The sequence below is a fragment of the Plecotus auritus genome (assembly GCF_963455305.1).
Source record: "Plecotus auritus genome assembly, chromosome: 3".
Lineage (NCBI taxonomy): Eukaryota > Metazoa > Chordata > Mammalia > Chiroptera > Vespertilionidae > Plecotus > Plecotus auritus.
In genome coordinates, this window is record NC_137772.1 from 118,327,401 (window position 1) to 118,340,825 (window position 13,425).

A 13,425-nucleotide genomic window follows, 5' to 3' on the forward strand; every position below is an offset into this window, starting at 1 on the left:
AATTAAAAACCTGAGGAGCAGAATAATCTGGTGAATATAATAGAATCAGGGGCATAGAAAGGGAGTGGACTGATAATTCTCAGGGGGAAAGGGGTATGGGGGGGATTCATGAAGAGAATGGACAAAAATCATACACCTATGGATGAGGACAGTGGGGGGAAGGTAAGGGCAGAAGGTGGGGTGGGAAATGGGTGGAGGGGAGCTATGGGGGGAAAAAGGAGAAATAATTGTAATAATCTGAATAAAGATTTATTTAATAAAAAAAAAGTGTGTAGTAAGTACACATTTTATATTTTCATTCTAACAGATCTCTTGACTATAGAAAAATGTTAATATTATTTTCATTTGAAAAAACATTCCACAAAGACACTGAACTAGCTAATCTTCTTAAGAAATAAACATTGATTCCTTTTTGTGAAGATTTATTTAGATTAAGTTATATTTTAGAAAGTTTAATTCAAAGCCTACACATTTTTACTGCAATGTTTGAATTGATTAATTTTAGACTGAACTCAGCTAGATTATTGAGTAATAGTTGGGAACCTTTAGTAAAGGAAAAACTTATAAAACTATATGTATAGCTATTTGACTCTTGTTATAATGCCCACCTTATTTTTCTGGCCATTATTTTGTAAAACTTCTTTTCTCTTAGCTTGATAAAGATGACATGGTCTACATGGAAGCATATGACAAGTTGCTGGAGTCCTGGCTGACTTTGGTCCAAGATGACAAACATTTCCATAAAGGCTTTTTTACCCAGCATGCAGTTCAAGTCTTCAATTCCTATATTCAATGCCACCTGGCTGCTCCAGATGGCACAAGGAATTTGGTAAGTTTTAAGCCAGATTGTGATTAAAAATCTGTTTCAGTATAGGCTCTATTTTGTTGGTTTTTATCCTCTTGTACATTGTGTAATGCTAGAAATTTCGACTGAACTTCTTCAGAATATTTGCTGAAAGCATTAGAGAGCTATAGTGGTCCCTTGTCTAAATACACCATGTTTTGTGGTATGTAGCTAGTAGTTTAACTTCCTTTCTCTTCAATTTTCAGTTACCCACCTTTGTCTTCCTTGTTTTCAAGTGGTATTAATGACTTCGTGTTTACATGGATCGTAGATCTTAAAGATGTCAGATCTTCTTAGTGACAGAAGTTAAATTCTATGGTGTGGGAGGTGGGTTGTGAGTGGGAAGTTAACTGTGTTTACATATGTGTTCTGTGGGTTTATATCCTTCGCTTTTTTCTCCTCTGTGTTTCCCCCATCCCCCTCATTGGGTGACTGTAAGGCTGTCAGCACAGTTAGATAGGGGTCCGTAGACAGCTGCACTGAAGGTTAGCTCTGGCCAGCTCCCCTTCTCACGTGAAGTTAGGAAGGTATTTTATAGTGCAACAGAAATGCGTGGCTTATGGGATGAGGACATGCAGCTCATTACTCATTATTTCTCTCATTGAAAACAGACTGCCAATGGTGTGGCCTCTCGTGAGGAAGAGGAAATAAGTGAACTTCAAGAGGATGACCGAGACCAGTTTTCAGATCAACTAGCCAGTGTAGGAATGCTAGGAAGAGTTGCCGCAGAACACTGTATACCTCTTCTGACAAGGTACACACAGGCCAGAGAACCCATGGAGCAAATACTCTGTACTCACACTTCCTTGGAGAGCACTTTATACACCCCTACCCCATATGCACACTGGAGCAAATGGACAGAAACACACTCATAGTTGCAGTCATTGGCTTGTACATTGGAGCCCAGGTACTACAGCGTAGATGGCAGAGAGATTATGGAAACATGGTCTGAGACGTGATTTAACCCATATCAATAAAAACTTGGAATATCCAGCTTTCAGATGCCTGTTTTAAACCTTGATTATTTGTAAAGCCCTGTTTTAATTCTGTTATAAATGATAAATCACAGTTCCTGTAGTGCTGTGAGAACAGTTGTGTATAATAAATAATTTTGTATATATTGTTTTGTGCAACATCTTAATTTATGTTAATATATGGAAATTACGTTATTCTAGGTCTTTGCTTATTGAACTTTATGAAACTATTATTTTTTCTTCTTTCAGTTTATTAGAAGAAAGAGTAACAAGGCTCCACGGTCAGTTACAGCGACATCAGCAGCAGTTACTTGCTTCACCTGGTTCAAGCACCATTGACAGCAAAATACTTGATGAGCTATATGAAGATATTCACTGGCTTATTTTAGTTACAGGTTGGTTGGTTGTTTCTTTTTAAAAATGTAATTGCCAGCTGAACAGTTTAAGCCTTAAAAATAAATTTCATGTATTAAAAATAATAGTCCATACATAGTATTGGATAAAATTTGGCAACAGCTGTTATGTTACAGCTACAGATGCATTTTAAAAAAAAAATATTGGCTAACATGTATTCAGTGCCAATTGCATACCAAATATTTTATGTAGAGCTCATTGTAACCCACTGAATTGGTACTATTTTTAGGTATTATTATTGTTGTCATTATTATTATCCCCTTCTTATAAATGAAGAATCTTGAGACTTAAAGAGTTGTAAGGAACTAGCCCATGGTTACACTGCTATTAATTTTTGGAGCCAGTAATCAAATCTAGGCAGTATGACTTTTAGAGTCTTCTTCTGTAACCATACTGTCAGTGTTTCTGTATTTTAAATAATCAGGGAAAATCTTAATTTTTTAAAAGGCTTCCCTAAATATTGAGTTTTGATATAGATAATAGTAGCATTCTTACTAACTTTACAGAATATATTACTGAAAATTATTAAAAGGTAGTAAGTTAAAAAGCCTACATGTCAGTATGAGTGATAAAATTGTTGAATAAAACACTTGATCTTTGGTTTTTCCTGTTTTTTGAGAGTTAATTATCTAGAAATAGAAAGTTTCTTCTCATCAAACTTGAAATAACATATTACATTTATAATTTACATTTACATCAATTTGTATGATGTATGTAAATCAAATAAAACAAAACATTTATAGTGCAATTTGATAAATGTAGATTTGTTAAGTGTTCATTTTTAATTTTTTTTAAACTGAAGGCTACCTCTTAGCTGATGATACTCAGGGAGAGACTCCGCTAATACCTCCAGAAATAATGGAATATTCCATTAAGCATTCATCTGAAGTTGACATTAATACAACACTTCAAATTTTGGGATCTCCAGGAGAAAAGGCTTCTTCCATCCCAGGGTACAACAGAACAGATTCTGTGATTAGGTAATATGAACTCTATAGCTGTGCTCTTGTAATTTATACTGTTTTATTAAGTTCTGAGTTGATGGGTAGATGACTCAAGTGATAGATACCTTATAAATCTGATATATGAAAGAAGATAAAACTTGGAGAAGCCTTGAAATAAACAAGGACGGCAAGTACTCAGTATATTTAAGCAATGCCACTCTGGTGAGATTGACAGCCATACCCAGTACTGAGGAGAACAATCATACAGTTATTCTGAATACAGGGAGACTTTGAGGGGACATTTGCTCTAATGCACTGTGATTATATCCATCAGAAAGCAGTACTGATACAGGTACAGGCACTCTAAATGCAAGAAACAGAATATGAGATTATTAGAGACCCAATGAATGTTAACAAGTATTTATTGTTCATAAAGCTAAAACTGCACATTAGTGTCTTTCTTAAGGAAAATGGATTGTTATCTTACAAAATAGAAATATTTACTCTGAATATGTAAAACTTGAAAGCCCTGTCAGTGAAAGTAAAAGACTGTGTGCCTCAAATGAAAGAATTCACTTTGATCTTTCTAATAGTAATGGCAACTTTTTCATTACTTCTTTTTTTAATATATTTTATTGATTTTTTACAGAGAGGAAGGGAGAGGGATAGAGAGTTAGAAACATCAATGAGAGAGAAACATCGATCAGCTGCCTCCTGCACACTCCCCACTGGGGATGTGCCTGCAACCAAGGCACATGCCCCTGACCGGAACCGAACCTGGGACCCTTGAGTCCGCAGGCCGACACTCTTTCCACTGAGCCAAACCAATTAGGGCTTCATTACTTCTTAATGGTGACATTAAGGAGGGATAAATCTGAACTAAATGTCTTCCGAAAAGTGAATTTGTAAACAGCATTATAAATTTCAGTGTATTTATTTAAATTTAGGTTTCAGTCGATTCAGGACTATAAATTTAGGTTTCAGGCAGAAATGTCGATAATGAAATAACATTGGTTTTTGTCAGTTGCAAAATCAGTAACTCAAACCGGGTGCTGTCCCCCTTATTCTTTTTACTTAATGCCCAAATAAATGGATATCACTTAAGCTTGTGCAGTAGAAAATATGATCTTTAAAAAATTGAACGCATAAGCTAATATCAAGGAAATTTTTGGGAATTTATTCCTTTACTAGAGGCCCGGTGCACAAAATTCATGCACTCGGGCGGGGGGGTGGGAGGGTGTCCCTCAGCCTAGCCTGTGCCCTCTTGCAGTCCAGGAGCCCTCGGGAGATGTCCAACTGACAGCTTAGGCCCGCTTCCCGGACATCGTTAGCACTGCTGCAGAGGCGGGAGAGGCTCCTGCCACTGCTGCTGCGCTCGCCAGCTGTGAGCCCAGCTCAGGGCTTCTGGCAGAGCAGCATTCCCCCTGTGGGAGCACACTGACCACCAGGGGGAAGTTCCTGCATTGAGCATCTGCCCCTGGTGGTCAGTGCACATTATAGCAACTGGTTGTTCTGCCATTTGGTCTATTTGCATATTAGCCTTTTATTATATAGAATTGTTGCATTCTCTTGTTCAAAATAAAATATTAAGGCTCTATTGAAAAAGTTTTCTCTGTTCCTTTTAGGATGACTATAGGCATAGGATTAAGTGTCTGAAAATCATTGCTTTTGCTTTGGTTTGATTCATGGTGAATGATAATTCAAAGGCAGTTCATTTCAGCGCGCTGTCACATGATATTTTTTGCCTGAGCATTACTGTCATATTTCTTGTCTGGGTAGTACCATCAGGAATGCTTTCCTTGTATTTTTAGTGCTTTTTCAATTTTTGCCAGTACCAGGTATCACTGTGGGAGCAAAACATTTTGGTATCTGAGAGCACAGACTATGGAGGGAGAAGGTGAGAGTTGGAACAACCACTAAAAAAATTGTCCTGCCAAAACCGGTTTGGCTCAGTGGATAGAGCGTCAGCCTGCGGACTGAAAGGTCCCAGGTTCGATTCCGGTCAAGGGCACGTACCTTGGTTGCGGGCACATCCCCAGTGGGAGGTGTGCAGGAGGCAGCTGATCGATGTTTCTCTCTCATCGATGTTTCTAACTCTCTATCCCTCTTCCTTCCTCTCTGTAAAATATCAATAAAATATTTAAAAAAAAAAGTTTAAAAAAATTGTCCTTTTTTTTTTTTCAGTCCAGAAAATTAATGTGAAATTGAATGGTATATAGGAGAAATATTCCTTATTTGATTGAAAAACTAATTTACATTTCTTGAAATTATTTGACAAATAGTTGAATACCTCCTATATATCAGGCACTGTTCAAGGCATTTGGGATACATTAGTGAGCAAAACAGACAAATTGCTTCCCTTTTTAAGCTCCATGTAGGGGAGGGACAATCAGTTAATTATGTCGTATGTTAGGAGACCATAAGCTATGTGGTAAGAAACTGAGCAGGGTCGGGGATCAGGAGTGCAGACTCAGGGACTGTTTGTAACTTTAAATAGTGAATCAATGTTGGCTTTCTTTAGAAGGTGTCTGGTGAGCCAAGGCTTAGGGTTGGTGAGGGGCCAGGGAGGCCGGGAAAAACATTGCAACAGTGAACAGCAGATGGTGAGACCCACCACAGGCAGTCATCCAAGAACAGCAGGAACCGCTACTGTGGATGGAGCAGAGTGAGAAAGAATTGTGTAGCAAATGGAGTTAGAGGGGATCAGTGAAGTCTTTGGGCCTCTGTAGTTTCTGATCTGAATGGAATGGGTGCTCTTGTAGGATTTTGAGCAGAAGAGGTGACCGTGCTGCATTGAGGGTAAACGACCTGGGGCAGAGGTGGGAGCAGGAGATCAGTGAAGAGGCTAGTTGCTGTCATCCAGAGAAAGATGCTATTCCAGACCAGAGTGATAATAGAGGTTGTGAGAAGTTAAAGAAAGCTCTCTTTGACTCACTGTGCTGACTTCTGGTTTATGAATTGAGAAGGTAATCCCATAATACCAAGACTGGGTTATTTGGGACACTGAATGCTGTCTGAAATGTAAAATATGTTCAGATAGCACGCTGAAGAAACTGAAGTAGGACCAGGGCATCAATCTTGGGATAGCAACAACTAAAACAACATTGTGATGGTTTCAGTTGTTTCACCTTCTCTGAGACTGTGATAGAAGGGTGATAGAGTGATGTAGGAGGACCAAGGGAAGGGCTCCTCACAAGAGGTGGCATTTAAACTGACATTTGGAGGATGAATGGGAACTTGGAGCATAAAGAGGAAGGAGAATAGTATTCCAGGCATTGACAGCAGCCTAGCAAAGAGCCCAGAAGTGAGAGGAGGCTCATGTGCACACATGAGGGGAGAGGTGTTTGTTGAAGGTGGAGAAGTAGGGTGGGCCAATGAAGTTGGATTAAAAGTGTTGAAAGGGTTTGAAACAGGGAAGTGAGCTAATCAAATTGTTTTATTAGAAGATTGCAGTGTAGAAGCTGGATATAAAGGATGGCTGGTAAGTTAGGAAGCATTTCATTAGTGGAGTGAAGATGGGGAAAGGGCAGATGGATAACAGGTGTTTCAGGGGCAGCTCTTGAGGACTTTGGGGTTGATCTAGAGTGGTGAGGAGAGGCAGGAATGAGGACAGGCTCCCGGAGCCCAGGGTTCATCTTCCCGTGGTACTCTTCTTGACCTTGCTCCCATTTTACAAAAAAAGGGCAAAACTCTTCCTTGTTCCAAGTCTTACTGTGATGGGTTGGCAGGTATGTAGAAACCTACAGAGTTCCAGATAGTGTAGTATTAGGATTGAGTGACTAGAGTAATGATAAACCAGTAATTTTACAAGTCAGGAGGTTTTCAGTCCTTTGCCTTAAATAACACTGAAGAATGACTTAATAAAGTTGTCAGTTTTCATGTTATTAAAAATAGTTTTTAGTGGTAAAGCTCTAGTGATTTTTGGCATATAACTTGCAACAAGTTCAGATAATTTAGGGCCCTGCTATTTTTAAAATGCCTTCAATTTCCTTACATGAATGAGTTTTCACAGTCTTTTTATCTATTAAAATGAAAACCAAGAGCCAAATTATACTCAACTCTTGTCTCATTCTAGCAGTAAGAAATATTTTTTTCACAGGTACATAAACTTATTTTGAAAAATAAAACCCTGCTACATTAATCTCATTTAGACATATTTATGTTTAATAATTTAAATGTGTGTTGATATTTTGTGCAATTGTGTACTACTAAGTATTGTAATAACTCAATACAGAAGACATTTTAAAAGTCTTACGATCATTGGAAATTATATAAAATTATATTTTAGTAGCTAGACATATTTGTTTCAGAGAAGCATATTGTGTGATTAATAAAACAAATAGAAAATTTATTATATTAGGATAATAGTCTGCAGGGGAATGAAATAAAAATTTAAGCAGTTAAAGAAACAATGTAAAGTTTCCAACTGTTAAAAACTTGTTTGTTTTTCAAATGGATGGTGGTGAGTATCACAACAGCATGGTAATTAAATTCCAGTGCATAAATTTAAATGGCTACTCCAGCTATTTCAGATTCTATTAGGCTGAAAATTATAATATTTATTCTTTTAAAAATTTTTTCTAGATGTCTTAATGAGATTTCTTTGTTTTAGAGAAGAACAGCTTCTTTAAAACCTCAAATTCTGTCTCACCAAAACTATTTATTCTTATAGGAAAATTTTAATGTATTGTGAAGTTGTCAGGATATTATTGTTTACATGCACCCTAAAATAATTTTTTTAAAGTTTGAACACTGGTGGTGAAGGGAGTATATATAGTGAAAAAGAAGTGGTTCTAGGGACAGAACCTTAGAAACCAACTGTTTAAAAGAAGAAGGGGATCAGAGGAGAAGAGGATGTCATAACCCGAGGAAGAGTAAGAAACAAATTAAGGAGAATATGTAAAGTATGATACAAGAGAAGACATTTCAAAAGGGCAGAGTGGTCAGTAGTATTTAGTATTTCTGGGACATTGACTGGATAAAGAACTGAAATGTCTATGATTTCATCACAAAGAGACATGAGTTCAGTTATCTTGAAGAGTAGTAGGAAGGTAGTGGCCAGACTTCTTGTGATTAAAACCCCTTTCTTAGCACTGATATTCACAAAATGGTGTAGTAATGGGTCCTTTCAATTAAATCTTTGCTTCTTTGCCTTTTAACTAAAGGCAAGTTAAATATATATCATATCTGGTTATGTGTTCCCCTAATCCCATCCTGAAACAAAGGCTTTTTTTATTTATCTGCACGTCATGCTGCGTTGTTAATTATGTAGTGTAGGAAAGGACATTGCATACACCATGTAGGTGATTTTTCTAGTAAGATTTTAATTTTATAATAGCATTAAGAATCAAGTTTGATAGGAAATGAATAGGACTATCAGATTTTTTTTAATCCTCACCCAAGGATATGTTTGTGTTTGAGAGAGAGAGAGAGAGAGAGAGAAACATCGGTTGGTTGCCTCCTGTAAGCATCCCTACTGGGGATCAGACCTGCAACCTAGGTATGTGCCCTGACCTGGATTGAACCTGCAGTCTTTTTGATGAACAGGATGACGCTCCAACCAATTGAGCCATCTGGCTGGGACAGGACTATCAGATTTAAAGACAGGACTCAATATTCAAAACATGGTGGATAAGCCTATTACCAGACCCTGCACCATAAGATGACCAATGCTAATCATGGCACTGTTAAGTAGTGATGGTATGCCAAAAATGTTAGCATTTACTCTAAAATTTTATTTTATTTTATTGTATATGTTTTTATTGACTTGAGAGGGAGAGAGAGAGAAAGAAAAGTATTCTTGCGAGAGAGAAACATCCATCGGTTGCCTACTGATTGGCAACCGAAACTCAGGCATGTGCCCTGAAGGGGAATCAAACTGGCAACCTTTTAGTGTACAGGATGATGCTCAACCAATTGAGTCACAGTGGCCAGGGCTACTCTGAACTTTTAATTTTATGTATTTCTCCATTTTGAATCTGAAAAATTTCTGTACATAGTAATGCAGGTACAACTTCAACAGAAGGATGTCTCTGGCCACAACTCCTCTCCATTTCTTTGTCTTGTTTGCTGCTTCCTGAAAGATCAGCAACAAAGTAAGGCATTTGTCTGCAGCCTTATTAATGAAAATTTCAACTATAACCTGGCCTAAATCCAGAGAGTTGGGAAACAAAAAAAGGACTTTTATGAAGAAATTAACTAATAAATGAAGAATAATGACTTCTTTTTGTACCCATAGGCTGTTATCTGCCGTTCTCAGAGTTTCGGAAGTTGAGTCTCGAGCAATAAGAGCAGATCTCACTGATCTGCTAAGCCCTCAAATGGGCAAAGATATTGTTTGGTTTCTAAAACGCTGGGCAAAGACTTATCTCCTGGTGGATGAGAAGCTATATGATCAGGTCAGAATGTAAAACTATTTAACTTCATTTGGATTTATGATTATGGCAGTTATAGAAATGAGAACATTTTCTTGGAGATTTTATCATCAAAATGTGACTAAGCTGAACATTTTCCACATTGAAGAGAACCGCATTAATGACATGCTATTTTAATAACTTTTCTTACGGCACATCATTTAATTCAGTGTACTTTAACCAATATTAACTTATAGATTACTGTTTGAGAATGGATTAACTTATGTTCTTTGAATTTGTGTAAATATCGTGTTAGTGTGTTAATAACAACAATTAAAGTGAACAGGAAAATCACATTGAATAATACTTCCAGCAATAAAGATACATTTTTTAAAATCACATTGGAAAACATTAAGTGGATTGAGGATGTCTCTTTTGGATTTACATATACGAATTTATAAAATGATGTGAAGTGAGCAGCACTTAATATTTAGATGCTAACTTCAGTTTGATTTTTTTTTTTTTTTAGCTGATCATTCTTTCTGACCTAAAATATTGGTTTTCTCTTTAAGATAAGTCTACCGTTCAGTACAGCATTTGGAGCAGATACTGAGGGTTCTCAGTGGATTATTGGCTACCTCTTACAGAAAGTCATCAGCAACCTCTCCGTGTGGAGTAGTGAGCAAGACCTTGCAAGTGACACTGTGCAGCTCCTTGTCACTTTGGTGGAAAGAAGAGAAAGGTAAGCTGATTGTAAGAATCAGGCTGTGTGTCTGTGTCTAATGAGCTTGCTTTTTAGTGTAGACTTTGCAAATGACAAACAGTTGGTCCTAAGGTCTAGGTAGAGCCTGCATTTTTGGAGCAGTATGTTTAAAAAACAGTGTCATGTTATTACAAGTGCAAATATGGTTTCCCTGTGTTACAAGTGAGGGTTGCATAGAAACTGACAAGGATTCGTTATGAAAGTATCTTATGACTATCATACGTATTTAATTTATTAATTTATTTATACATTAAAGTTTTAAAAAACTTTACTATAAAATAGTTTCATTTGATTTTTCAGGTATCCTATTAGTATTATCCCATTTTAAAGATGAGAAAAACTGATAATTTAGTAATTAAAAATTGCTTTCTACAGCAGATTCTGGAAATATTTTCATTTTTCTATTGCATCGGAATATGGTTATTATTACTATTGTCATTGGCTACTACTTATTGATTTCTTATAATATACTAGGTACTTTTCTAAGCATTTCATATAAAGTATCCCATTTATTCACATCAATCTCAGCCATGAGATATAAGGTTGTTATTACTGTTGTTATCCCTATTTTATAGATCAGGAAACTTATTCAGTAAGAGAGGTTAAATACATTTTACATTGTCAGATTACCAATGGGATTTGAATGCAAGCTTATGGGTCTTTAAATTCTATGCCCCATTTACTGGACTTGAAAATCAAATAAATCTAGCCCGGTCAGTGTTGCTCAGTGATTGAGCATCAACCCATCAACCAGGAGGCCATGATTCAATTCCCGATCAGGGCACATGCCTGGGTTGTGGGATCGATCCCAGTAGGAGGTGTGCAGGAGGCCGCTGATCAATGATTCTCTCTCACCATTGATATTTCTGTCTCTCCCTCTTCCTTTCTCTGAAATCAATAAAATTAAATAAATAGAATTAATTAAATCCAGGCACCTTCCATTTTGTTTACTTAGTTTACATACAGTCTAAGTGGTACATCTTTCTTTTGTTGTTTTTGCCCATAGGGCAAACCTAGTAATCCAGTGTGAAAACTGGTGGAATTTAGCTAAACAGTTTGCGACCCGAAGCCCCCCTCTGAATTTTCTGTCCAGTCCGGTGCAGAGGACGCTGATGAAGGCCCTTGTCCTGGGAGGTTTTGCACAGATGGACACAGAAACCAAACAACAGTATTGGACTGAGGTAACAGTTCCCCTGATAATGATAGCACCCTCTGGTGGAACTTAGTTGTTTTATCTATGTATTGCCATAAAATAGTCCCTGGAGATATAAACATTAGTCATTGCTTTTCTGTATTTTTTCCCTTCTAATGTATAGGTTGCAGCTTATTATTTTGTCATCTTATGATTTGTTCGTATCTGCTTGTGATGACATTGAATATTAATTATCAATATTCTGCAGTGTTCTGCAGTTTAGGTATATTTTTCTCCCCAACTCAAATGAGAATCTGAAGTGGTATATTAATTCTTCATTAAGAATGAGTGAAATGTTCTTTTGTCTTGAACAAGGAGATACGAATAAACCATGGTATTAGTTTGTTAAGGCTGCTATAACAGAGTAACAAACTTAGTGGCTTAAACAACAGAAATTCATTGTTTCACTGTTCTGAAGGCAGGAAGTCTGAGATCAGGTATCCAAGGGTTGGTTACGTCTGAGGCTGCGAGGGATCATGTGGTCCAGGCCTCTCTTGACTTCTGGGGCTTTGCTGGCAATCTTCAGCATTCTTTGTCTTGTTGACACACCACTCCTACCTTTGTCTTCATCTTCACATGAAAATCTCCATGTTTGCTTGCCTGTGTTCAAATCTCCCCTTTTTATAAGGACACCAGTCATACTGGATTAGGAGGTCTGTCGTAATAATCTGATCTTAATTTAACTAATTGTATCCAAAAACAGCCCTATTTCTACATAAGGCCATGTTCTGAGTTTCTCGGGGTTTAGACTTCAACATACCAATTTTGCAGGGACATAATTCAACTCATAACAACCACCATGGACATTGCCTCACATAATAAGCTTTAAATTGGGAACCAAGACTTACCATTGTATGTAGGTTACCAACCTATAGCCCTTGAGACTAGAAGGGGCAGACATTAGGGAGTTGTGACTTTAGAACCAGAAAAACCAGGCTGACCATGTATTTTAGTTGAAATAATTGTGTTATTATACATACAGCTTTAAATAGAATTAAGGTATTACCTTCATGAATATGTCTATTGACTCTTATACTCAGGGCATGACTGAGTATCCATAGTTATGTTCTATGCTACGAGGAGTTGAAAAGGAGAAAAACAGGCAGGTGCTTTTATTGGGCTTGACCCTATAGAACAGAGGTTGGAAAACTGTAGTCCACAGACCAAATCTAGCATGCTGTCTGTTCCTATAAAGTTTTATTGAAACACAATTACTCTTAGTTGTTTACATGTTGTCCATGGCTGTGTCTGAATGACAGCATAGTTGTAATGGAGTAGTTGGGCAAGAGGTGGCATATCCTGCCCAGTCTAAAATATTTACCCTCTAGCCCTTCATACAGGGTGGGGCAAAAGTAGGTTTATAGTTGTTCATATGGAAAATAATACAATAATTAATAAATCCTAATATATAAAAACCCTGGGTCATAACGACCAGTAACGACCGAGGCTCAACCAACCTGAAAGTCAGTCCTGCACCACGGCAACCCAGCGCTGACTGCTTCTGCTGCAGGTACGGTGCCCCAGCTCTGACTGCTGAGGGGGCTGCGAACCAGGGCCAGAGAGAGGCCTGAAGAGAGAAGCAGGGACTGATCCATTGCCTCTGTGGCGGCTGCTGATCAGCCCTGCCTTTCTGATCAGTCCCCGTTGATAGGCCCAGAGACGCTGACTGGCATAGAAACCGACCAATCAGAACCAAATCTGGGTGAAGTGTGAGGAACCAATGGATGCCTCGGAGGCAGAGCTTTTGATGCTGACTGTCATAGAAACTGACCATTCAGAACCAAATCTGGGTGAAGTGTGAGGAGCCAATGACTGCCTAGGAGGCGGAGCTTTTGACACTGACTGGCATAGAAACAGACCAATCAGAACCAAATTGGCCAGCAGATGAGGGCAGTTGGGGGTGAGATCAGGCAGGCAGAGGCAGTTGGGGGCGAGATCAGG

At 37.9% G+C, this 13,425-nt stretch overlaps 1 protein-coding gene across 4 annotated transcripts in view; it reads left to right on the forward strand.

Annotated features, from left to right (window-relative positions):
* XPO4 (exportin 4) overlaps positions 1-13,425 on the forward strand; it is a 172,814-nt gene that overhangs the window by 141,040 nt on the left and 18,349 nt on the right. For all 4 annotated transcript variants that reach the window (XR_013960146.1, XR_013960147.1, XM_080660572.1 and 1 more), the window contains 7 exons: positions 653-829; positions 1,456-1,598; positions 2,068-2,213; positions 3,035-3,212; positions 9,415-9,574; positions 10,102-10,271; positions 11,299-11,473. Coding sequence is in view for 2 of the 4 variants with exons in the window: in XM_080660572.1 (XP_080516698.1) it covers positions 653-829; positions 1,456-1,598; positions 2,068-2,213; positions 3,035-3,212; positions 9,415-9,574; positions 10,102-10,271; positions 11,299-11,473 (1,149 nt within the window). In the remaining 2 variants the exon portion in view is untranslated. The remainder of the gene's footprint in view (positions 1-652; positions 830-1,455; positions 1,599-2,067; positions 2,214-3,034; positions 3,213-9,414; positions 9,575-10,101; positions 10,272-11,298; positions 11,474-13,425) is intronic.